This window comes from Physeter macrocephalus, chromosome 5 (assembly GCF_002837175.3).
Source record: "Physeter macrocephalus isolate SW-GA chromosome 5, ASM283717v5, whole genome shotgun sequence".
In the NCBI taxonomy this organism is placed as follows: domain Eukaryota; kingdom Metazoa; phylum Chordata; class Mammalia; order Artiodactyla; family Physeteridae; genus Physeter; species Physeter macrocephalus.
This window is the reverse complement of record NC_041218.1, coordinates 471,568-496,574: the sequence shown is the minus strand read 5'-3', so window position 1 is coordinate 496,574 and position 25,007 is coordinate 471,568. Positions and strand designations below refer to the sequence as shown.

The following is a 25,007-nucleotide window of genomic DNA, read 5'->3' as shown; positions in this document are numbered from 1 at the left end:
CGCAACTAGAGAAAGCCTGTGTGCAGCAACAAAGACCCAATGCAGCCAAAAATAAATAAATAAATAATTTTTTTAAAGTGTATGGGTTTAAGAAAAAAAGTCCTATTTCAGTCTCATACACTAATTACTCAAAGGCTTCAAAAACAAAACAAAACAAAAAAGCAAGCGTTTTCTTTCCACAGAGATGTACGTGTGAGCAGCTCAGCACCACACGTGGGAGCCCTGAACCTGGCCGACACCGCTCCCATCTCTCCGCGGTCTCAGTGCAGACTCCCGGGTGAGTCTACAGAGCTCTCCCTGACTGAGGACCCAGGAGTGCACTCAGCTCCAACCTCTGGGGCAGGGAAGAGAAGGCATCTCCAAGGGCCGCCCCTGAGGAGGAGGAGGGGGCACAGCCGTGATGTGTGACTGGAGAGAACGGCGCCTCCGGTGCAGGGTCAGGGCAGCGCCTTCTCCATCTGGGCGGGGCCCCTCTGTCTGCACCATCTGCGCCTGCACCTGCAGTGCCTGCAGTGCCCGCCGCTGGGCCACAGGCTGGGGTAAATCTGACGGAGCCTGGTGTGGCAGGACCACAGCCTGCGTGTAGCCGTGCCCATGAGCACTCCGCCCCCGCCGCAGCTGCACTTCGTCTGGCTGGCCGGGGCCTGCCCTAGTCCGCGTTTCCATGCTGGTCCTTCACACTGCGGGGTCCACTTCAGCATCACCTGCTGTCGCCCTGCAGAGGGCCTCAGACTCCTAAGTCACTGACATCATCCTCAAACAGAAGACTCGGCCTGGAGCTCAGGCTGCCAGCCAAGTGTCCCTGGGGCTGCGAAGGCACTTGGCTTCCTGCCTGAGTCTACAACACAAGGCATGTCCGCAGGGGGAGCCTCGTGGGTGAGGAGCTGGGCTGCATGCCCCCTCCATCATCCGGGGAACAGGGCCTGCGTGCGGTGGGATTTCTAAGGAGGGCGCCCCTCCCCGCCGTGCCCTGAAGAGGGCTGGCAAGGGCAGGGCTCGGGGACATCTGGCACGGCGCCCTCCCTTCTCCAGGATGGAGGCAGCACAGACCCTGGGACTTCGGGGCAGTGATGTGGTGGCCCCAGGCCTCCCTGTGCACCCTGGGGGTGCTCAAACACCTACCCACCACTGGTGCCTCTTCCACCCTTAAAATCTCACGAGTTTTTCCTTCCATTCAGATCAACCAAACAAGTATCATGTGCCCGCATCTATCTACAGGGTTACACCTTCAGTTATGGCCATCTGACATCTAGTGATAGTATGTCACATTTATCAAGTATTTCCCTTTTTTTTGGCTGCGTTGGGTCTTCGTTGCTGCACGCGGGCTTTCTCTAGCTGCGGCAAGCAGGGGCTACTCGTTGTTGCAGTGCGCGGGCTTCTCGTCGCGGTGGCTTCTCTTGTCGTGCAAGGCATGTGGGCTTCAGTAGTTGTGGCTCGTGGGCTCTAGAGCGCAGGCTCAGTAGTTGTGGTGCACGGGCTTAGTTGCTCCGCGGCATGTGGGATCTTCCTGGACCAGGGCTCGAACCTGTGTCCCCTGCATTGGCAGGCGGATTCTTAACCACTGCGCCACCAGGGAAGTCCCTATCAAGTATTTCTTGAGTTCCAACCACAGAGCGCTTTCCATAAATGACCTCATTTAATCCTCACAACAACCAGAAAGACAGACGTCCCCATTCTGCAGATGGGGAAACTGAGGCTCTGAGAGGTTAAATGATCTGAGCCTGCACATTGTGGTGCACGGGCTTAGTTGCTCCGCGGCATGTGGGATCTTCCTGGACCAGGGCTCGAACCTGTGTCCCCTGCATTGGCAGGCGGATTCTTAACCACTGCGCCACTAGGGAAGTCCCTATCCTATCAAGTATTTCTTGAGTTTCAACCACAGAGCGCTTTCCATAAATGACCTCATTTAATCCTCACAACAACCAGAAAGACAGACGTCCCCATTCTGCAGATGGGGAAACTGAGGCTCTGAGAGGTTAAATGATCTGAGCCTGCACAGACAATAACTGGTGCTGGGACTGGAATCCAGGTCTGATCCTGGTTGTATGGTCACAAAATACCCAAGTAAATCATACCGTCAGAGTGCCTGGCACTATGGTACTTCATATGCCAGCCTCTCCTCTGGAAGATGGAGGGCAGAGTTTTGTTATAAATGTCGAAGTGACATTCGTGGGCTCCTGTAGGGCTTTCCGTCACCATGTGCCACCTGAAGTGCCTACAGCCTTAGCTGGTGCTTGGCAGGCAGCGCTGTCCTGAGAGTCAGGACTGTGACAGCAGGTAACCCGCCGGATCTGATCTGCCCAGAAGCACTGCAAGCATAACTTGTTTTCTAAAATTCAAATCCAAACACCAGAAAAGCAGCAGTTATTCACTCAGTCCTGCCCAGTCCTGCCCCAATGCTGCACCCCAGGGTTGGGTGCCCCCTCCTTCCATCCCGCTGTGTGACACAAGTGTTGCTGCCACAAACGGGATGTCGGGTCCCCCAGCCAGGTGAGCTCGCACACAGAACGTCATCAAGACAGAAAACCTGCTACGGTTTCCAGAGTAAGACTCAGACTGAACGGCCATCTGGCTGCCATTTCACAAGCTCTCTGCAAAATCTGGCTATAATTCTACCAAGTTGTGAACAGTAGTTAATTTTTTTTAAGGTTTAGCTAAGTGAATTGAAGAAAATCGAAATACTTGCTAAAGCTTGCCACAGCTGAGAATGAAAAAGGGTTGCAGTGCTACAAAAGGAGACTGCGTTGGAAGGGGGAGGGGGCCAACTTGGAGAAACTAAAAGAAAGACACAAAATTAATGCACAGAAATCTCTGGCATTCTTATACACTAATGATGAAAAATCTGAGAGTGAAATTAAGAAAACACTCCCATTTACCATTGCAACAAAAAGAATAAAATATCTAGGAATAAACCTACCTAAGGAGACAAAAGACCTGTATGCAGAAAATTATAAGACACTGATGAAAGAAATTAAAGATGATACAAATAGATGCAGAGATATACCATGTTCTTGGATTGGAAGAATCAACATTGTGAAAATGACTCTACTACCCAAAGCAATCTACAGATTCAATGCAATCCCTATCAAACTACCACTAGCATTTTTTACAGAACTAGAAAAAAAAATTTCACAATTTGTATGGAAACACAAAAGACCCCAAATAGCAAAAGCAATCTTTTTTACTAAAAACAAATGAATAGTCATATCTTAAGATATGCCAAATTTTGGGTGAAAAATATATATAAACTTTTGTTTATCTGTAATTAAGTTATAGTCTAGTGTTCTAACACACCATGCACATACATACATTCTTCTTAAGAAAAAACATTTTAGAGTCTTTACAACACTATTTCACGATAGATTTAAATTTTTCAATAATCACTTTCACACAAACTTAGCAGGTCCTTTTCACTCACTGAATTAGAAACTGTATTTTATGAATATTTTAAAAATTAATTATCAGTTTCGTGTATCAGATTATTTCTAATTTTCTTCCTTTAGGATTCACCAAAAGCCCAGCTACGCCGGACAATAGAATGTTGTCGGACCAACTTATGTAACCAGTATTTACAACCTACACTGCCCCCTGTTGTTATAGGTAGGTTAGCAGAGAAAAGTGCAATCATGATTCTCAGTGAAATATTTTCTCTGGTTTTAACAATAAGCAAGCTTTCTAGAGTTCAACACTACAAGTTATTTTTTCCTTTTAAGATGTGATCGAAAGGTAATATGTCTTTTTCATTGTTTACTTCCATTATCAGGTCCATTTTTCGATGGCAGCATTCGATGGCTGGCTTTGCTCATTTCTATGGCTGTCTGCATAATTGCTATGATCATCTTCTCCAGCTGCTTTTGTTACAAGTAAGATAATTATTTTGATGCAAAATATTTTGTTGAATATTAGATATAAACAGTTGTTCTTAAAGCCAGTAGGCAGAAACCATTGACAATGTATTTCAGGAACCATTAACTTGTATTTTCTGGTTATCTCCTTTAATTAACTATATTATAGTTTCTTAAGGGAACAGAGGACCTTACTACTAATCAATTAATTGGACACTACATTATACTTCTTGTTATGTTCATGAGTACTTAAGATATTCTTATTTATAGAATATTGAACTTTCTTATATCTAAATTTAAAAACCTGACCCCATATATGCACTACCAAATGTAAATTAGATAGCTAGTGGGAAGCTGCCGCATAGCACAGGGAGATCACCTCTGTGCTTTGTGACCATGAGAGGGGTGGGATAGGGAGGGTGGGAGGGAGGGAGACGCAAGAGGGAAGAGATATGGGAACATATGTATATGTATAACTGATTCACTATGTTGTAAAGGAGAAACTAACACACTATTGTAAAACAGTTATACTCCAATAAAGATGTTAAAAAAAAAAAAAAAGAAAGAAAGAAAGACAGAAGAACACAAAGAAAGAGCAAGGCTTCACTCCCACACGGCATTTGCACAGAATTTAGGATTGTTGCTAAGGTGTGGTTTGTTAAATTGATTTATGAAGCAAACTGGTCTAACCTACTTGAGACCACAAACACTGCTTTATTACAAGCATCCACTTTCAAACTACCAATTAATATGCTAATTACTAACATTTATATATATATATATAAATGTTATATACATATATATATATAAAACGTAAGGTCCCTAAGGAAGAATAGGAGACCAAAAAATATGTCTGTCTGGCTTTAGCTACATTCTTTAAAAAAATAAAACTGGACATATTTTCCAGATCTTTCATCAGTCCCAAGAAACCAGCTCCCTTATTTTTGTTACTTCATACTGACTTCTCTGGGGCATTTTTCTGGGGCATCAAAGAGCCACACTCACACTCGCCGGCGGGTGGTCCTCTGGCTCTGCGAGGGAGTGTCGCTCTTGGGGCGGCCAGACCAGAGCGCAGAGCAGCCAGCTGCCCACGGCCCCTTTCCAGCGCAGCCGGGGAGGAACCGCAGCGCCAGCCCCGCTGCCCTTCAGCTCCACGCTAAACCCCACTCTGTCTGTCAGAAAGCCTGCAAGCCGTCTTTTTCTTCTTCATATATTAATGATGGAAATCTCTAAAATTACGTTTTATACAACGCTAATACAGGCTGACGACGGATCTGTGCCTTTGGGTTCTGTGTGTAAAGAAGGGCTCCTTCTTTATTTATCGAGCCTTTGTTCTGAAGCCTCCAGGAACAGGGGAGCCAGGCCCTCGCGGCAGATCCAAGCTCGCTGATCCCCAAGCTCTGAAGGTCACTGCTGGGCGGGCACTGCCGGGAGGCGACCCGCGGTGGGTGAGGGCCAGGGCCCCTCCACGGCCCCTCCACGGCCCCTGCACGGCCCAGAACAATGCACTTGCTTTCCTAGTGAACGCTTTTATCAAATTTCGTTTGAAGGAAAGATTCTCCCACTTTAAAAATACTGGTCTGTTCAATACATTCACTTCTCAAACAGGAAAACTGAGACCCGGGGAGCTGAGGGAAGAGCTGCTGTCGGCCACCGGCCACAGCAGAGCCCTGAGCAGGGAAGGTGGGAGCTTTGCCGTCGGCCTCACCGGGCACAGCCCTCTGCACCCTCACAGCCCGCGGAGGCCTCTCGGGAAGGTGGGCGAAGAAACGCATAGAGCCAGAGCAAAGCCACTCACTCTATCCCTCTCATCACTGTTTCGGTTTCATAAAACCTCAGAAAGGTCAGCATGCCACAAATAGCTCGATTTCTTTTTTTGTATTTTATTTCCCTTCTTATGATAACTAAAAACACTCTGGTATGTGATGGAAAAACAGGATTGAGGGTAACTGCATCATCTTTAAAAGAAAAAACCTCCTGCCAAGATGGCAGAACATTTGAAATTATAATATTTGCACTTCGGCACGTGCAGATACAAACATGATCTTACATTTAATTCAGCATTATCCAAAAGCACACTTTACTTATGTGTGAGGCCTAATTGCAAACGCAGTGAGTGCCAGGAAATACTTAACACAGACCAACATTCGGAGCCCTGCACACAGGCCTGAGCCCCAGCTTGCCTTGCCTTGTGATTGTGGGGTTGAGCATTGCCACAGGGGGAGGGGACAAACCCTCCCAGGCTGAATCTGTATGTGACCTCAGAGGGTTCATCAGAGGAAGCATTTGGATACCCTGCAGGGTAGATCTTTGGTGTCCTTCACCCAGTCCTTAACTTGAAGAGCCAGTTTTAGTTCCTAGCTAACAGCTTCCCAGTCCTTCGCCAAAAATGCAGCCAGGACTGTGGCTGATGTGCCTGGAGCCCTACCCACCTCCAGCCTCCACAGGTCGGGGGGACCCTCTCCCTCCCTGAGGGCTGCTCCTCACCAGGCACCAGAGCCCAGCTCGTCGGGCTCCGCGCCCGTTCCCGGCGCAGCACGCCAGGTCCCGAGATTCGGGGAGGAGTGTGAGGGCCGTGGCTGTGTCGTCATAGACCGAGGGGCTTGCTGTGAGCCTGGCACACAAAGGGTGGGGCTGTGCAGAGATGCGACCCTGGGGGGCTCCACCTTCCCCCACAAACCCACCCAGAACAATCACCAAGCCCAGACGAGCGCCGTCTGAAGCGTGCAGAGCCCTCCCGCGCACCTCAGTGTGTCACGGTCAGAAAGCCCGTTTCCACCAGAGACACTTGGCTGTCGTCTGTCACTGCTGGAGCCAGCAGCCTCATTATCCAGTCAGCTTTGGGAATTTGATGGTTTCCTCTTTTTCTAAGATTTTACTTAACATGTTTTTTTTTTAACTTATCTCACCACCATCCCTTTAAAAAGCAAATAGGAATAGTTTAACTCCGCAAATCTCAGTACCTAACCCCCTACCCAGCTGAGTAACATCGAGGGGCAGTTAGACACGTAAAAACATCTGGCTTTTTGGGTAACCACCAACCTGTTTCCTGCCTGGCCTTTGTCACGTCACGGGGACCCACGTGAGGATGCTTCCAGAAGGTGCGAGGAGCAGGTGGTGCCCGCATCGTTCCACTGCCAGCCTTCCCGGGCCCCTGGCAACACCGAGGCAACGCCAGGTGGAGCCGACAAAGGTCCAAAGAGGGGGCAGGTGGGGTGCAGCCACTGGCCATGTCGGCGCTTCCATCAAACTCTACCCTCCAAAGTAACTGCTCAGAACACACGCAAAGCCCAGAAAACCTCTCCTTCCTACATAAACCCTCCTTCCAAGTAAAAGTCATGTGTCATTTCCTCCTCTTCCCTAAACCCTTCCCAGGACTGACACGGTCACCTTCCGTCCCAGAGAGGCGTCTGTGGGGCCTCAAATTAGTGCCATCTCGAAACATCGCCAGGGGACTGCTTCCTGAGCCTTCGCACCAGCTACTGGAGTGGTGCAGACCCAACACAAGACCCCTTGAGGGGAAGCTAGGAGCCGCGGTCAAGGAGCAGGCGACCAGCGGATTCTCTGCCGCTCCTGAATGCTGTCCCCTCCGGGCCTCATCGTGCCCCCTTTTCCTTCAAGACCCTCAGATTTTACAAGACATAATTCAGCAGTAATTACAGCTGGAGACCAAGCCTGGTCAGACGCCCACACACACCTGAGCCACGCAAGCTCCGCTAGACGCGGGAGCGGGACGGTGATGCTGGACCTGGCCCTCTGGCACCCTGTCCTTCTCTGTGTGGCTGGATGCATTTCTCCCACTCAGGGCCCAGCTCTGACCTGAGGTCACTTCAGTGAACTCTTTCCCACGAGAAGCTCAAAGGTGATTCCCATGCCCGGGGTGGGGCCTTTGCCAAAACAAAGGTGCACATTCAATTTCTTTGCGAAGCTTCATTTGATCGGCGAATAGAAATCGCGTGATCTGATGAGTTTTTGTTTTTGCTTTGTCTGCCAGGAAGCTCAGCACTCACTTTAATATTAAGACATAACTGTGTCACCTCTGTTAGCAAAGCATTTACATTTTAATTGGAACATCTGCACTCTGGGCCTCTGCCAAAATGTTTGACCCCGAGCAGCTGGCAACTGAGCTCCAGCTGACCAGCTTGCTGAGTGAGAGGACAGTGATAAATTTAGCCCACTGAGTGCCATCAGTGTTCGACGTACTCCACGTTATTTCATTTACTCCTCCCAGCCCTATGGGGTAGGCACTGCGCTGCCCGTTTTACATTCGAGGAAACTGAGACTCAGAAATGTAGACTTACAAGGCGCATGTCACCCACTCACTCTCGTAGGAATTCCTGGTCCTACCATAATGCCCAGTAGATCAGGAGAGCCAAGCCTGAGCTCATCACCACCACCCAGGGAGAGCCCACAACAAACTGGACAGCAACACAGCCAGAGGCTCAGGCCAGCCTGTGTCATGTTCCAGGGGAACTCTGAGATGCCAGCAGGGCACAGTGACAAGAAATGAGGAAATCTGGGGACTGGGTGTGTCCTCCTGGAGTGAGAAAGCAAAAAGGAGTCTCGGCCATTGACTGCACCCCCTTGGGCAAGAGGCACAGAGGACCTGGCTTCAGTTCCACATATAGAGGACATTCCAGCATCTTGAGAGTCCCACCTGCATCAGAGATGGGGGTTCCTGCAGCACAAGCTTTGAGCACACCTTTGGACCTTTTAACAAATCGCTGCCAGCAACACATAAATACCCCTGGAGGAGTCCAGCTGGCTGCCCTCCAAGTGTCACTCTCTGAAAGCACGTGCTCGTTGGACAGAGGCAGCCTCTGTCCCCGGAGAAATGAATTATCTCTGACGTGCTCAGAGGGCCAATGCGGAGGAAGGAGACAGGCCAGAATGACCTTGCATGGAAGCCCAGCTGTCACCCCCCACCAGTGCCCCCCTGTGCCAGCAGCCGGGAGGGTGTGGGCTTGAGAAGCGCTCCTGTGTGTCTCCCACCGTCGCGGCCACTTGGTCACACCATCATTCCCCAGGACGCATGCGCGGTGGGTGGTCACCGGCTGAGCGGGAAAGAGGCCCAGGCGTGTCCAGAGCCCTCCTCCCCCAGGGCAAGGCCACCAAGCAAGTGCAGGCGGGCAGGCCGCTAAGCAGCCCGGAAATTCACAGAACCGCCCGCTCTCCCCTCCGCGGACCTCAGAGTCCCCCGTCCTGCTCACCGCACGGCAGACACCCCACGGCATTCACTTCTGTGCAGGCAAATTGACTTTCTTCCTATTGGTTTATTTTTGCTTCCTTTTCTGGAAGACCCAAGCCCCTCAGAGCAGTCTTCTAATGGGTCAGACAGCAGATTCACCTTGGAAACGGAGGACCCTTGATGCAGAATTCTGGGAACACTGAGTTCACCCCAACGCTGCACCCTAACGTTCTCTGTCCACCTTCAGAGCCGTCAACCGTAAGTCTACCCACAGCCCTGCCCCATCCACAGCGTTTTGTAGACACTTGTCAAGGGCTGTACTTGGCTCCATGCACCGTCTGCAGCAATAAACGTAAAGGCTAATCGACCCCCTGGGAAAGCCATGGTCCCTGAATAAAAATGTCCGTTTACCTCGTGTGTGCTCTCGGAAGGGAGAGACCCACAACCAACACTTGTCGCTCCTCCCCCAGGAGTTTTCTCTGTGGATCCAATTCCTCCGTAAATAATGCAAGGGCAGCAGATTCACGAAGGCCAGCAGATCTACAGACTCCAAGGGAAGGAAACCCAGAGGGCACAAAACACGGGCCTGGTATCAGTTACGACAACAGCACTGAGCCAAATTTAAGACCGGGAGGGGCTGGGCAGCCCGTCCCTGCCCAGCGCCCCGCAGATAAAGCCCTGCTTGGACGCTCGCCGCGCAGGCCCGGAGGAAGGCCCGCCACTACTCATCCACGTCCACACGGAGCCCACCGGCTGCGGGGCTTCCGATGAGAACATGGGCGATGGTGGTGATTCAAAAGGAGGCCGTCCTCGCTCTACCCTAGACACGGGCTGCTCCGACTCCTGCCCCTCTGCACCCAGGGTCCCCCACAGAGGCCCCTGTGGCACCAGGTGACCCTGACCCCAGGTCCCACGCCACGCCCCAGCAATTGTGCCACCCTGCCTCCCGGGCCCTGCAGGGCCTCTGGCAGGTGCCGTGACTTGCCCCGGGTTTGTTCCCCGGATGCTGTTGTCAAGGAAGTGCTAGAGGAAACAGTGGACCTTTGAAGCCCCATAACAGACCTGGCCTTGGAGCAAGTGAACAAAACCATGGGGCCTGGCCATACCACGCAGTGCTGCCCAGTCGCAGTGAAACCACTGGTGATGGCGCCTCCCGCTCCCAGAAGTGCCCTGCCCTGAAGGACTCAAGCGCAGCTGCCCAACTTCCGCTCAACGCTTCCCCTCATCCACGTCAAGAAGGCTCACTGACACTTGTCAGTAAAATCCCGGCACATGCAGGCGCTCCATGAATGGGAGCTGAATGGTGAAAGGCCCAGGTCTGGGGGTCAGGAGCCCTGGGTTTTAGTTTTACTAATTCCCCCCCTTGTAAACTTGACCAAGTCAATACATCTCAAAACTTCAGAAAGATTATGAGGATCGGGGCACGTGTCAAACTTTGCCGTAGTTCCCTGAAGCCAGAACACTGCAAAGGTTCCAAGAGGAACAACACAACAGTTCTGATGAACACTTCAGGGTGTTTTTCAAACTTACAAATTTGCGACACCTACTGCTGTAGAAAAGCAAAGCGCCTCAGGTCTGAGAGATAATGAGCCCCTGACAGCTGTTTGGGGAGGGGCTCTCAGCCCTTCCTTTGTGAGACGGGGAAACGTCTGCTTCTGCTGACCGTGGGCAACCTCCAATATCTGTGTGTTTTATTTGAGCGCACCAGACTTTCTAAAGAAAAGACCAAGTGGTCCAGCAAGTTTTCGTGTTATTTCATTTCTCTCTTTTAAAGCAAACTTTCTCCTGATCCCCAAGCAACACGGGGCTCCTTGCTTAGCCCACTGCTCCAACGGTGATTCAGACCTCACGTTCTAAGTGTGGCCCCAGAGGGTGCAAACCTGCAGCCGCATTCTAACACCACCCCAGTGACCCAATCACCTCTCAGTTCGAGAACCTACGTGAGACCGGATGCCGCTTATGAGGCATCTTGTACCCCTGGGGCGAACAAGCCACGCCCGCAATCACACTGGTTTCCCCGCTGCCCAAGCTCGGCTGGAACTCCACGGTTTGGGTGATCGTGGTCACTGAGAAAGGAGCCTGAAGGACGCCCACAGGCGGAAGTCTCCACAGACACATTTCAACAGGGTGAGACCTGTGACCACAAATCTAGTGCCAAGGGCGTCAGCAGAGAGGCCAATGGACACGAGTCTTCTAGGGGGCGCGCGTGACTTCCAGCCCCGTCTTCTGAGGTGGGGGAGGCCGTAGAGCCAGGCTCCACTTTCCCCTCGCACGGGACGTGATCGTGAAATTGGCAACAACAGCAAACAAAATCCGAGTCAGCACGGTCGCATCCGGGGCCTGTCTCCATTAGGATCCGCCCCCCCATCTCCCACAGACAAAGCCAGCGTTAGGGTAAAGTCTCCCGTATAAACAGTCGTTCAGCGCTGACAGCAGCCCCTCCAATCCTCCCCGCACCTGCTGGCACTTGCGCGGAGGCCTGAGGAAGGACAGTGTGCTGACAGACACCGTGAGACGGAAGCTCTTCAGTTACCGCCGGCTCAATAATTCACGAAGCACGTCTTCTGTTGTACCGCCAATCCCACCGGTTACACGGGGCTGGAAGGCCTGCAGCAGGAATCCAGGATCGACAACGTGATGAACGCTGCAGAGGGCCCGCGCCAGAATGTGATGGGACCCAGCTCAAAATCACATATGTGGATGGAGTAGATAAACTAAATACCAAACCAAAGACATAAAAAGCCTTCTTTATACTGAGTACCATGTCCTTCAAAAGCACAGGATCTCTCCCTGATCTGTCTCAGCATCAGTGGATGGCAGAGGCTGGTGAGACCAAACAGGACCCTGAGGGGCCTTCCTGGGGACAGACCACCCCCCTTGTGTCCCACACCTCGTTTATAAAAAAGGTTTAGCCACCTAGGTCCTCCCCAAGTTCCAAAGAGCAAAATGAGAAAGTGCAGAAACAAAGAAAAACAGTCAAGCAAGACAAAATAAAAGAGTTTAGCCATAAAACCAAGTCAAGGACCTTCAGTTCCTTCCCAAGGGCTATAGATAATGTCCTGAGCCATATCCTTGAGCTGTTTTGCAGATACAGAAACTCCCACCAGGTGGAAGAAGTTAACTGCTGACCACCAGCCCACAGACTCCAGACCAGTTAGAACCAGAGGGTTGATGACTGAGATCCCCAAACACCAACCAATCAGAGAATTGTGCACGAGCTGATCACACACCCTGTGACCCTCGCTCTTACCTTGCCTTTAAAACCCTTCCCTGAAAGCCATCAGGGAGCTTGGGTCTTCTGAGAACTAGCTGCCTGTTCTCCATGCTTGGCCCTGCAGTAAACACTGTTATTTCCCTTCACTACAACCTCATGTCAGTAGACTGGCTTTGCTGCGCGTCTGGTGAGCGGACCCAAGCTTGGTTTGGAAACACTGGTAGCTCGGTATTTCCCACAGCAGCTGTTCCCTGGGGCAGGGAGTGGTCCTCCTCGCTGCAGAGGAATTGCCCACCATGGCCAAACCCTCACGCACAGAGAGCCCCCTCTGCCTCATGCAGGCAAGGAAGAAGGCGCCCCCAGCATGGGGTGACCCAAGAGCTGAAATCCCTGCCACCAAGGCACAACTGCAAATTCACAGCTAAAGTCCTGGGGGCAGCGGGGGTGGGGGGTGGTGTGTGTGGGGGGCTGTATCCTGAAGTGGCCTCTTAGAAAAGGCAGAATCACTGACTGATCATCCAGCATTAACTATTCACCAATGCCCTTTTCTTGAAGTTCGACACAGGAAGGATTCAAACATAACAGACACAGGGTGAATCAGGAAGAACCAAAAGCATAATGAAATGCAAGGCTTATTCTTACAGCAGTTTGCAAATTGGCCGTGATGTTTCATAATCTGAAGTTTGGGTGAGGCAGTGCCAACACCCAGCTGGTGCAAGCTGGAAAAACAACTGGGCTGCAAACCCTTGGAAATACAACTTGATTACAACGAACGCCTCTCCCAAATGGAGCTAATCACACAGCATTCAGCTGCTCCCGGCGGCTTGCACGGGAGCACCGGACGTGCGTTCCTGTCTCCAACGTTTGGGCATCCTTGTCAGCTTGGGCCACACCCCTTCTGCAAGCCCCGTGGCCTGAAGCAGGCCCAAGTGTGGCAGGGAAGGGAGAAGGGGGCCCGAGACCCTGGGGGACTCTACAGGCCCAGTCTCACCTCCCTTCATCTCATCCCCCAATAAGCTTTGAAAAGACGGTGACATCTTTCATAAGATTCCTATTTTTTAATGAACAGTCTTTTCTATTTACAGGCCATATATATATATATATATATATATATATATATATATATATATATATAATTAAAACCTGCCAATGGGGTCGTGCTTTACACCTGGCTATTTACTATCATGGTTAAGAACTCGGGCCCAAAGCCACAGTGCCTGAGTGTGTCTATGAAACATGCATCAGAATCGCTCCTCCATCACAGGGCCGTTGCAAGGACTAAACAAGATGACCAGGATAAAGGGCAGAGCAGTGCCAGGCACACAGCAAGCTCTCCATGGGAGCTAGCTGTTACTCCACGTATCATTCGCCAAAGCTCCAAAGACTCTTCCACCTCATTCTTTCCAACAGCTGCAGATTCTGTGGTATGAATACAGCATACATTTAACCAGTCGCTTATTATGAAAAAGTAAGTTGTTTCTAGTATCCTTTTCTTTTTTTAATTTATTTATTTATTTATTTTTGGCTGTGTTGGGTCTTTGTTGTTGCATGCGGGCTTTCTCTAGTTACGGCGAGCGGGGGCTACTCTTCGTTGCGGTGTGTGGGCTTCTCACTGCGGTGGCTTCTCTTTGTTGAGGAGCACAGGCTCTAGGAGCATGGGCTTCAGTAGTTGTGGCAGGAGGGCTCAGTAGTTGTGGCTCGTGGGCTCTAGAGAGCAGGCTCAGTAGTTGTGGCACACGGGCTTAGTTGCTCCGCGGCATGTGGGATCTTCCTGGACCAGGGCTCGAACCCATGTCTCCTGCATTGGCAGGCGGATTCTTAACCACTGCACCACCAGGGGAGTCCCTCTAGTATCCTTTCGTAACAGAAAAATGCAGCAGTGAAGATCCTTGCACAAACATCACTGCAAAAGCTGAAGCAACTCTACTCCCACCAAGAGGGCATGAGGGTGGGGCACCCATGCCCCCGCCAGTCACCCCAGTGCTGTGTGAGGCTTGGAGACCGAACAAGAACATGAGTAGCACCCAAGCCCAGGGGGGTGAGTCATCAGGGAGCCAGGCTGTGTGTGGCTGCCAGGCTCCTGCCCTGCCCCATCCCAGCTGAGCACCCCTGGGGGCACCTGCCCTGATCCCCTCACCTCCCACTGTGTCCCCCATCTCCGTTTAGAACCCTTTTGCTTTAGCTTCACCTGGCACATGTTTGTTTAGAGGGCAGGTAAGGCCCGGAGAGCACCAGCTCAGGCAGCAGGCCGCCAATCCTTTAGCCCCAGGAAAGGCTCCATGACCTAAATCAGCCAGGAACATGAAGGAGAATGAGGGTCTTGCTGGAGCAAGGAGAAGCATGTGCAAACCCGAGAAGACCTGCGCCGTGGGGCAAGCGGGGCCCACATCGTGCCTGTGTGCGAGTGCTTGCTTCTCCATGGGATCTGCATTCGGGAGAAACCACAGGGAGACCCAGGTCCAAGTCCCGTCCTGTCTGCCGCAGCCCTGGGGCTGTGCAGGGCTTGGAACCCCGTATCATGGGGAGAGAGGCGAGGCCTGACCAAACAGGCATGAGGCTCCCCCTTTCTAAAACCATGAGGTTCCCAGGACAGAAGGTGGCCCACGCTGCATCCGGTCTGAGGAACAGGATCTGACTGTACATGTAGCGAGGGTTAACTTTTAGATGGTTAACTTTTACCTGCAAATATGCAGTTCATACAGGCAATATTTGTGGCTACATGACACAGACTGTCAAAACAGCTAAGTAAGCAACTTTCCAATACAGCCATCCGGAAGGGGAGCTTTGCAGATGGCCAAGAGCCACCCCCACCCAACCGGTCATCTCCACCCCACGGGCCATCAGGCTCCACCTGGCCCGGCACTAAATGGCCATGTCCAAGGAAGTGCAGCTTCCCTTGGAAGCCCAGTGTGGCGAGGGCCCCTAACTGGACGCCAGACTTCCCCGGCCTCGGCCGAGAGTCCAAGTGGAGCCCCTGGGAGCAGACAACTGGCCGCTGGGGGCCCCGCCGCCGCTCTGTCACGTCAGGACTCCGCACAACAAACGGCAACAATCCGACTCCTGCCTCACCGCCAAGTCCCCCTTACAGGACAGCGGACTGAGCACGGAGGAGTTAAGGGCCTCCCCCTCACGTGACCCCAACCCAGGCATCCACCACAGCACCATCCCCTAAGAAGTTTCCTTCGTCTGAGCCATTTCCTCCTCTTGAAAACCTCTCCCTGAGATTATAAACCGTTTTGAAAATGCCCTCAGAAGGTCCTGCTAGGTCCTCAAGTCTTCAAGACAAGAACATCAGACAGAGGGTCACCTGTGACGCTGCAGAGCCCTGTCCGGGTCAGCACGCAGCCCCACGGCCCGCCTCCCTTCCTCAGCCCCAGCCAGTCGCCCAGCACGGGCAGCCCCGGCCTTTAACCCCGGGACACCTGATTCCTGTGCTTGTGACCTTCAAAGGTGGGGGCCCTGGACTAGCGAAACTGGGGTCCTTCCTGAGCTTCTGGGTTTCCTGCCTTCAAATGTCTCCAAAGGAGCAAAGGATTTTCATCTTCACGGTTTTCTCCTGGTGGGAGGAGGGCAGAGCTCCCCTGGTCTTCGCAGGTGACCAGACAGTCCTGTTCGTGGCCGGTCCGTTAGCAAACACTGAAACCGTGGAAGTGATCAGAAATTAACGGAAGCCAAATGGCCTTCATCCAACTGAATGAATGAAATGTATCTTGCCCTGTGCTTCCCTGGATATTTATGGTGTTTATTCCCATCTTTTCTAGGCCTGAAGACCCCTGAGCTCTCGCCAGGCTGTCCTGTCACTGTGACAAACAGGCTGGCTGAGGCCGCTGTGCCTGCGATTGCATTTCCCCCCTCCAAACAGAATAGATCAGACATTACCCAGGCAGCATTTATTTTAGGAAGGCTTTTCATTATGGCGATGTAAAATGTCAGGGCTGAGGCTACGTGGGCGCCCTCCAGACCTCCAGGCTCGCTCATTATCTGACACACGCACACGTTCCTGCCCTGTGCTGAGCGGCCTGGCCCACCCCCCAAAGCCAGCAACCCAACATCCAAGTTGATTAACCGATGAAAGTTCTGGAGGAAGGACAGCCTCCAGGACGGAGGCGAGAGGCGGGAGCTTCACGCTGAAAGCGCTCCGAGGAGGAGGAGCAGAGACACGGGGGCTCTCGGGGAAGGGGAGGCTCTGGAAAGGTCCCGGCCCAGGACCAGGCGCCGCGCCCCAGCCCAGATGTGCAGGGTGGGTATGCAGGTCATCCTGGACACAGAGCCAAGCCGCCCGCTGCTAGCGACGCCCACGCCTCTGCCACAGACGCGTGCAGGGGAGGTGACTCCCTTCACTTATCAAAAACTAGTGTTTATAAGTTCTATACTATACGTTTATCGAGTTCAACTTCCTTATTACATGTATGTAGACAGGGTAGCTGAAGTCCAGAGGAAGTAGGTAATTTGGTCACTCATAATATCGTGAAACCCCTGACTTTTTTTCTGTTACTCACAGATAATTTAATGATAGGGACGTTAAATAACTCCTTCTGGGGTCCTTGGTCTGGGAGAAAAAACAACTTTTAGTCTAGCTTTCCTTTTTCCAACATACCGAGGGAATCTGCAGGGAAAGGAGGTCTTCAAATATTGGTGTCAATCATATGCCTGACTTATACTGCACAATTTGGGATACTTACCACAAATACTTAAACAAATGCTTCTGGAGCAGCTCATTCACCTGTCACACTTCACAGAAATACTGCTTCAACGCACTGACCTTAGGAAGCACTGCTGTGCAGTGTTTTTGAAAGTTGTTGAGAGAGTAGATCTTAAAAGTTCTCATCACAGGGAAAAAAACATTTTTTTCTTTTTCTTTTTTTTTTTGTTATCTATATGATGGATGTTAACTAAACTTACTGTAATCATTTCACAATATATGTAACTCAAGTCATTACGCTGTACACCTTAAACTTACACAGTGCTGTATGTCAGCTGTATCTCAATAAAACTGAAATTGAAAAAAATAAACATTCCTTAAAATAGCCGTTTGTATTCTTTTAATCCTGCAAACTAGTAACCATTTTTTTCAAATTTGGGGAACTGATACAAAGTTGCCAAATCTTTACAGTTCCAATTTTAAAATGCTTAGAGAAAAAAACCTACCACCTGCTACCACAATCACTTCTTAAAAGAAAAATCACTAACAACAAAAAAAGAGAGAATATAATAAAATTTTTTAAGTCTTTCGAAGTGAATAGATCTGACCTGATGGAAACGAGTCACTCGTCGTCCCTCTGGCACCAGGGACGTCAGGTCTGCCCCACCCCACCAGGTGCTCAGACCACGTCCTCGGGGCAGCCCAGGGGACATGATCCACGGCAGTCACTCCCGGGGCGCACGGCCCCCGTCCTCTCAAGGTTTCGGGCTATAAATCGGGCTTTGTAAGGGAGTGTGGACTGACTTCCAAGAACTGGATCTTCACCGGGGAACACTGAATGGTGTGTGTGCGCGCGTGTGTGTGCGTGTGCGTGCGCGCGCGTGTGTGCGCGTGTGCGTGCGCGCGCGTGTGCGTGCGTGTGCGCGCGCGCACCCACCTAAGCTCGCTGCCCACGGACGATGTGCCTGGCTGTTCACAGTGGCAGGAGAAATAGAATCACCCTGTCCGGCAGGAGGAGGACTAGGAGAGGCCCACTTGATGCCGATGCCTCCGCCGTTCTCGCTATAGAGGAGGGGTCCTCTCGAGAGACCCAAGAGACCGTGGTGGCCGCACCGTCTGTGAAGCCCCTCAGGCGCTGGCCATCCTTCCCACTGGCCAAAACCACGCTGCTGTCCCCCTTCCTGCCATCAGCAAGCACACATGGTCAGTCTGAATTCTAAGCCCGCCAATGCCACCTTGCACCTCACCCGTCAGAAAATTCAGAGCACCAGGCCCGCAAACGGGGAAGGCCAGGACAAGAGCGATGGGAAAAGCCCGCTTCAAAAGATCAGGAAGCCTCTGCTCAGAGTAATGTTGCCTTCCTGCCCCAGAGCTGCAAACAGTGTGTGATAAGCCCCATTTCCAGGGCATTTCACTCCTAAAGCAGGAGGCCTGGGTCTGCCCTGACCCCCACCTCCCTCTCTGGCTTCACTGTCTTCAGGTCTCAGGACCCGGGCTGCTCCGCCAGGTCTTATCACAGGGGTGCTGCCCCAAGACCTGGAGCCCCACATACCGGAAACAGGGGCAGCCTCTGAGTCAAACCAGAGCCGTCAAAGAGAGGAAGCTCACAACTCCGGGCCACAAATCTACCGCAGATTCAGATGCTGTCCACTCACAGCCTGGGCCGTGGGACCAGAGGGTCACGACTCGCCGAGCATCACACGTCGGCCTGTGCGGTCAGGACAAGACAACTGAGCGCTTACACCCCTGCCGACACCACCAAGTGTGCAAATCTAGACAAGAACCCTTCCTTCTCATTTCCTTTCCACAAACACTTCACTTTCAGTTTTTCCTAGTTGTTAATTTAGGACACAGCCCAGAGAAGCCGAAGGTCAATTCCAAACACAAGCCATGCAGAGAGCACAGAGCAGAGAAATAGAGAATATCCTTACAGGCCCTTGAACTCACCGCCAGTCAGCAGAGGCACCTAAAGAGGATGGGTCACCTTTTAGCCACTCAGTGCTGATACACGGAACACTTTATAAACTGCTAGACTGAGGTCAATGGTAGTTCGTGGCTAAGGAAACAATTCAAAGCACAGAAGCTGAGACGTTTATATCTTTTTAGGGACGGCTCCTCTGTTAGGGATTTATAGCAGAGCTCTCTTCTCTCATCCCAGCAGCTACCCCGTGCAAACCCCCAAAGGGCCCAGACAACAATCACAGAGGCCATGAAGGGCGAGGAGGTGCGGAGGAAGGCCAGGACACAGGAGCCCTGCCTTTCCAAATGCCCGCCCTGGGGCCACCACGTTCATACAAAAGCGTTCTGCAAGGTGTGTTTTCAAGCTGGACCTGACACTCGCCTGCAGAGTCTTCAGGTTCTAATCGGGTCCCTCTTTCACTTCTTTTATTCCGCCTGTTGCAGGGTTTGGGATTTTTGTTTCTTTTGGCATGTTGTTATTTTTTAGTAAGGCCCATGTTCGTCAGCACAGCTAATAAGAAACATGGGAAACATCTATTTCTTCAGGGTCCCAAAAGGTAAACGTCAGCTTCGTAAGTGCTACTTCCATTTCCTGGCAAGAATTAGGAAACACAACAAAATAAATATCCATGGAATAAAAAAATGTAGTACTTACACATGAAGGTCTTCTCACATGGGAAGAAACCCTTTCCAGATAAGGACTTCCCAAACCAACAATGTGTATGTGGCATGGAAAATTCTCCAGTTATTAAGTGAATTAACTTAATAAAATTCCGTTATACGACAAGCACTAGGGAATTTACAGGAAAGAGGCCCTGGTGATCTTCTGGAAGCAGGGAAGGTTCTGGAAGCAGGGAAGGTTCTGGGAACAGGGAAGGCTCTGAAACCATGGGTAATTAGTCAGATCCATTTCACCCACCTTCACTAATCCAGGTCGTTTTAAGATCTGCGTGTCCTCCAAGCAGCACGTAGCCTAAACAATAAGATGTTTGCCTGAGTTGTTTTCCAGGAACTTGGAATCAGCTGCGGCTAGTTTGAGCTGAGCTGGTTGAGACAGGACCACCAACCCTCCAACTGGGCCTGCGTGAGTGTCCGCTCAGAGACCTTTTGAACATGCAGAGGCCTGTAGCCCAGTTAACACCCGCACAGAGCTACGATTCCCGCACCTATTCCCAAACACCTTTCCCCACCCTCCCCATGCTTCCCAGGCTTCGGACCGCCCTCCTTCTTTATTTCTTATCCCATAGATACCCCCGGGCCCCTTGCCTTCGGAGAGGACTGCCTTGCAAATAAACCCTCTTTGCTGCCAACCTCAGCATCTCAGCATTTTGGTTGAACCTAGTGTGGTAACAGTTCGGGAAGGCAGGGAAGGTTCTGGAGGGCAGGGAGACACTGACTTGTTTGTGTTTGCACGCCCAGTGCACAGTATAGGGCCTGGCACACAGTACGTGCTCAGTCCACTGCAGCGGTAAGAGGTTTTTGTACATGGCTAACTGTATAGTTCGGAGGAAAACTGACACTTTTTGTTCATGAGAATAGAGAAACCTGACAAAGGATAAATATCTGAATTTTCCTCAAAATGTACCACTGTCCCTTGGTATCCATGGGGGATTGGGTCCAAGACCCACCATGGATACCAAAATCCACGGATGCTCAAGTCCCACGTTTGGGCCTCTGTATCTGTGGTTCCTCATCCATTGATTCAAACAACCACAGATTGTAGTGTTAACGTATTAATCGAAGAAAACCCACATGTAAGTGGATTCACACAGTTCAAACCCATGCCATTCAAGGGTGGACTGTCGTTTTGTTTAGTCCTGGGCACAGATGTGAACTGTGGCGCTACCTCTAAGCTCTAAGGATGTCGCCTTCCTCCAGAGAAGCCTGGTTCTGGCTTCTGTCTGGTGACTAAGGACTGAGGGCCCCGATAGCCTTATCTAGCCAGGATAAGATGGTTCGCAGCTGGACCTCTGTCCCGGCGAGGCCTGTCCTCTCACCATTGAACAGCTTCTTGTCCACAGCCCACTGGGTCCCAAATGGCACCTCAGAGACACTCCAAGGACCCCTGCCTGCGAAGTAGGGAGCCCTCCCCAGAACTGGCTGATGTTCTGATCCATCCACCCCTAACTCTTCACTCTGATTCTTTTTCTATCTCCTACCCCTTGTCCAGATTCTCTTGTGTTCTAGTGGGTTAGTCCAACGCCTCAGTCCACCACTAATGGACACAGAACTCCGTCTGGAATCTTTGGCATTGAAATAGCTTTAGATTTGGTCTTCAGTAGAAAGCAATTAAGCTGACATGAAAATGGTGGTTTCTAAATGAAGATGAGAGCATGGCATGGGTCATTCAGCCCACTGATTGGTGCCGGTAGAGGAAGCTCCCACATGTGAGTTTATATTTTCTGAGTGATTTACATTTTTTTCCAACTGAATAAGCAAACCTCACTTCCTGACATTTTCTAAGCTGAAGACTAGTCATTCACTCATTTTGAAATGTTCTTAGAATGAGAATCTGAATTTTATAAAGTGTTATTCTGGAGGTTAGAGTGATGCATAATGAATAGTAGCAAGAAAATCTGATGCTTATAATGTAGAAATGTATTCCCTTCCCTCATCCCACTTTTATAAAAATAGTTGATGGGAATTAGTCATCAGATAATCAACAGTCCTTTGTATTTCACTGGCTTTTTATGCCAACCCAGAGAAATGGGGTGGGGAACAACAAAGGGAATCTGCTTCCTAGAAATGCACAAAACATCAACTTGGGGTGCTGATGAGGCCAGAAGAGATGTTCAGATAGTCAAGAAATTTTCAAAATAAGATTATGTATATTTGTGAAAAATAGTCATTCTTTTTTTTTTTTGGCTGCGTTGGGTCTTCGTTACTGCACTCGGGCTTTCTCTCTAGCTGCGGAGAGCAGGGGCTACTCTTCGTTGCGGTGCGTGGGCTTCTCATTGCAGTGGCTTCTCTTGTTGCAGAGCACGGGCTCTAGGCACGCGGGCTTCAGTAGTTGTGGCACATGGGCTCAGCAGTTGCGGCTCGTGGGCTTTAGTGCACAGGCTCAGTAGTTGTGGGGCACGGGCTTAGTTGCTCCACAGCATGTGGGATCTTCCCCGACCAGGGCTCGAACCCGTGTCCCCTGCATTGGAACAAAGGGAATCTGCTTCCTAGAAATGCACAAAACATCAACTTGGGGTGCTGATGAGGCCAGAAGAGATGTTCAGATAGTCAAGAAATTTTCAAAATAAGATTATGTATATTTGTGAAAAATAGTCATTCTTTTTTTTTTTTGGCTGCGTTGGGTCTTCGTTACTGCACTCGGGCTTTCTCTCTAGCTGCGGAGAGCAGGGGCTACTCTTCGTTGCGGTGCGTGGGCTTCTCATTGCAGTGGCTTCTCTTGTTGCAGAGCACGGGCTCTAGGCACGCGGGCTTCAGTAGTTGTGGCACATGGGCTCAGCAGTTGCGGCTCGTGGGCTTTAGTGCACAGGCTCAGTAGTTGTGGGGCACGGGCTTAGTTGCTCCACAGCATGTGGGATCTTCCCCAACCAGGGATCGAACCCGTGTCCCCTGCATTGGCAGGCAGATTCTTAACCACTGCACCACCAGGGAAGTCCTCAGTATCACTTCTGAAAATAAAGAGTCCAATCCCAGAGTAACTGGAAGGGAGTCTGGAAGAATAACTGGGCCAGTGTCCCGACTTCCAGCAAGTGCTCGCCCACACTTCATGGCGAGGTTTATTCTGCCCGAGAAGACTTTCAGACCAAGAGAACCCCCCGTATCCCTCCTCAGGCTCTGTCTGGGTCAGTCTGGGAGGCTTCGTGATCACCACATCCCCAGGTCTGAATCTCCTTACTTAGAAATTATTTATAAATTGATGAAACTGGACCAGGGAATCTTTTCCAGCTCTGAAAGTCTATAATTGGCTCATTCATTTATTCAGCAAATATGACTGAGTGTATATATTCAGATATGCCCACCATTACACTGACTTAAAACTAAGTGTTTCTGATATATGGGCTCACTCTGCAGCTGCACGAGGTCTGCGGCAAACAGGCCTGTGAGTTCTTGTGAAGGAAGGGTGGACCACCCTCCACCGGTCCTCTCAACGTGCTGCCGCTCATGTGTGCCCGGTGACGTGACTTATGATCCATTTTAACTAAACACAACATGAATCAGATTTGAAGGGATACTTGCAAAGAAATCACGGATTGTTACTGATGACACTAACACAGAAAATGGGGTGAGCTGATACTTCTCCTAGTGGGAGCTCTTCAGACACCATGAGGTCAAAGGAATGGCAATTCAATCAGACCCAGCAAGAAAGCAGTCAAAAAGATTAAAAATCATCCTCCAGACTTTTTCAAAAATGGATTTACATATATCATTAATGGTGGACACTGTTCTAACTGCATGTTGTGCCTTGAGACAGTAGTTACACCCTGAAGCCACTGAGATTGAAAAGACATTTAAAAAGTAAGCATCTGAAACAATATTAATAATTTTAGTGAGTACAAAAAGTTTTTGTACCTTCGACAATAATAATTAATCATTGGCAATGTTTAATCTCTCATTCTTTTAAATTTATTTTTAATTTGTTTTATAATAAGCATTAGTTCAGTAGAGCATCTAGATAATTTGAAAATATATATACACATACGTGTATACTTCTACATGTACACGTACACATGGCGTGGGCCACGTCCAGGAGGTGAGGTTTCCAGCAGAACAGTGACAGGGTCAGATTCTCGGGGCGGTCCCTGGTCACTGCACCAGAACTGGAGGGCATGCAGAGGAGACAAGACTTCTTTCTGTTACACTTTATTCTGCCACCCCCATCAGCCCTCCTCTCCCTCTCCTGCAGGTGAGCACACAGCCAGCAACTCCTCCCAAGCCCCCCCGCATCTGCATCGGGGCTCCTCAGCCAGCCGGGCTGACCTTCCGGCCAGTCCTCCAGGGTGGGGGCATCCTGTGCACTGCAGGACATTCATTCAGCATCTCAGCCCCCTGTCTGGAGGTCTCAGCAGCAGCACACCTCCCACCCCAGCTGGGACAACCAAAAATGTCACCAAGACAGTTGAGACCCCAGTGGAGAACCACTGGGTTACATAAAGGAACTGCACACCCCCTTCTCCAGCGGAAAGTTAAAACCACCCTCTGCCTTTTCTCAAAGGACATATTCTTCCCCCTTTATTCATTTTACACAGCAAAGCAGCAGCTTTTGATATACTGGAGGAACTATTACACCATTTGGAACACCTACACCCATATCCACATCAAATCTTTCAAAATAAGGCTTTGATATTGGAGTTAGTACCCATTTAATCTTCTACAATCTTTGTGAAACGTCTTATTTTATGTAAGATCACCTCTAACAATCTGGAACATTCTTTTTTTTTCCCAGTGTTTGACTTTAAATGTACCCTAGATATCTGATGTTCTTTCAGAGTTCCTAAGGAAAACATTTAATCATTAAACAAATGCTACATATTCTTCAACAATATCAATTTAGACCAAACATATCACTTTTTAACATCACCAATAGACTGCTTAATTAATATACTGATATGTCAATAATGTAGTCTCCTAGCGCCCTAAAATGGGTTCTACATCTATATTTCACTCCCTCAAAACCTTTGGAGAATAACAACAGGGATATCTACATAAATATACAAATTTTCAGCTTCACTGCACATTTTTATCTTCTCAGAATAGCACTAAATCAAGATATTCTTTCAGAATTACTTCTTCTCAGAGACAAAACAGATGCAACCAAGCAGGATCTAGTTTCATTGCTAAGTATTGATACTCTTTATCCCGTACACACTTACTATATTTTTTACTAACAAGGTTTTCATTCCCAGACGTTCCTTTGATATTGCATTGGTCCCTTCTCCTAGACATTTGGTTGTCATATGAATTCCATACAATGGTTTTCAGCACACCAACAATGTCATTTACACCATCTTGGTTATACATCTGTATGTATGCATCCACATCTTCTATGATGAGGGTAAATTAAAATCTAAGTTCATTATGATATGTTAGGAATAAACAACCATTAGAAATTATCACAGAGATTGGTTCAAGATGGCGGAGTAGAAGGACGTGCTCTCACTCCCTCTTGCAAGAACACCGGAATCACAACTAACTGCTGAACAA

At 50.0% G+C, this 25,007-nt stretch overlaps 1 protein-coding gene across 1 annotated transcript in view; it reads right to left on the bottom strand.

Moving 5' to 3' along the window:
- The window catches only part of PTPRN2 (protein tyrosine phosphatase receptor type N2), a gene marked incomplete at its 5' end in the record, with an annotated part of 716,488 nt that overhangs the window by 676,400 nt on the left and 15,081 nt on the right, over positions 1-25,007 (bottom strand). The window contains 2 exon segments of the mRNA XM_055084697.1: positions 19,504-19,698; positions 19,701-19,821. Coding sequence (XP_054940672.1) covers positions 19,504-19,698; positions 19,701-19,821 — 316 coding nt within the window.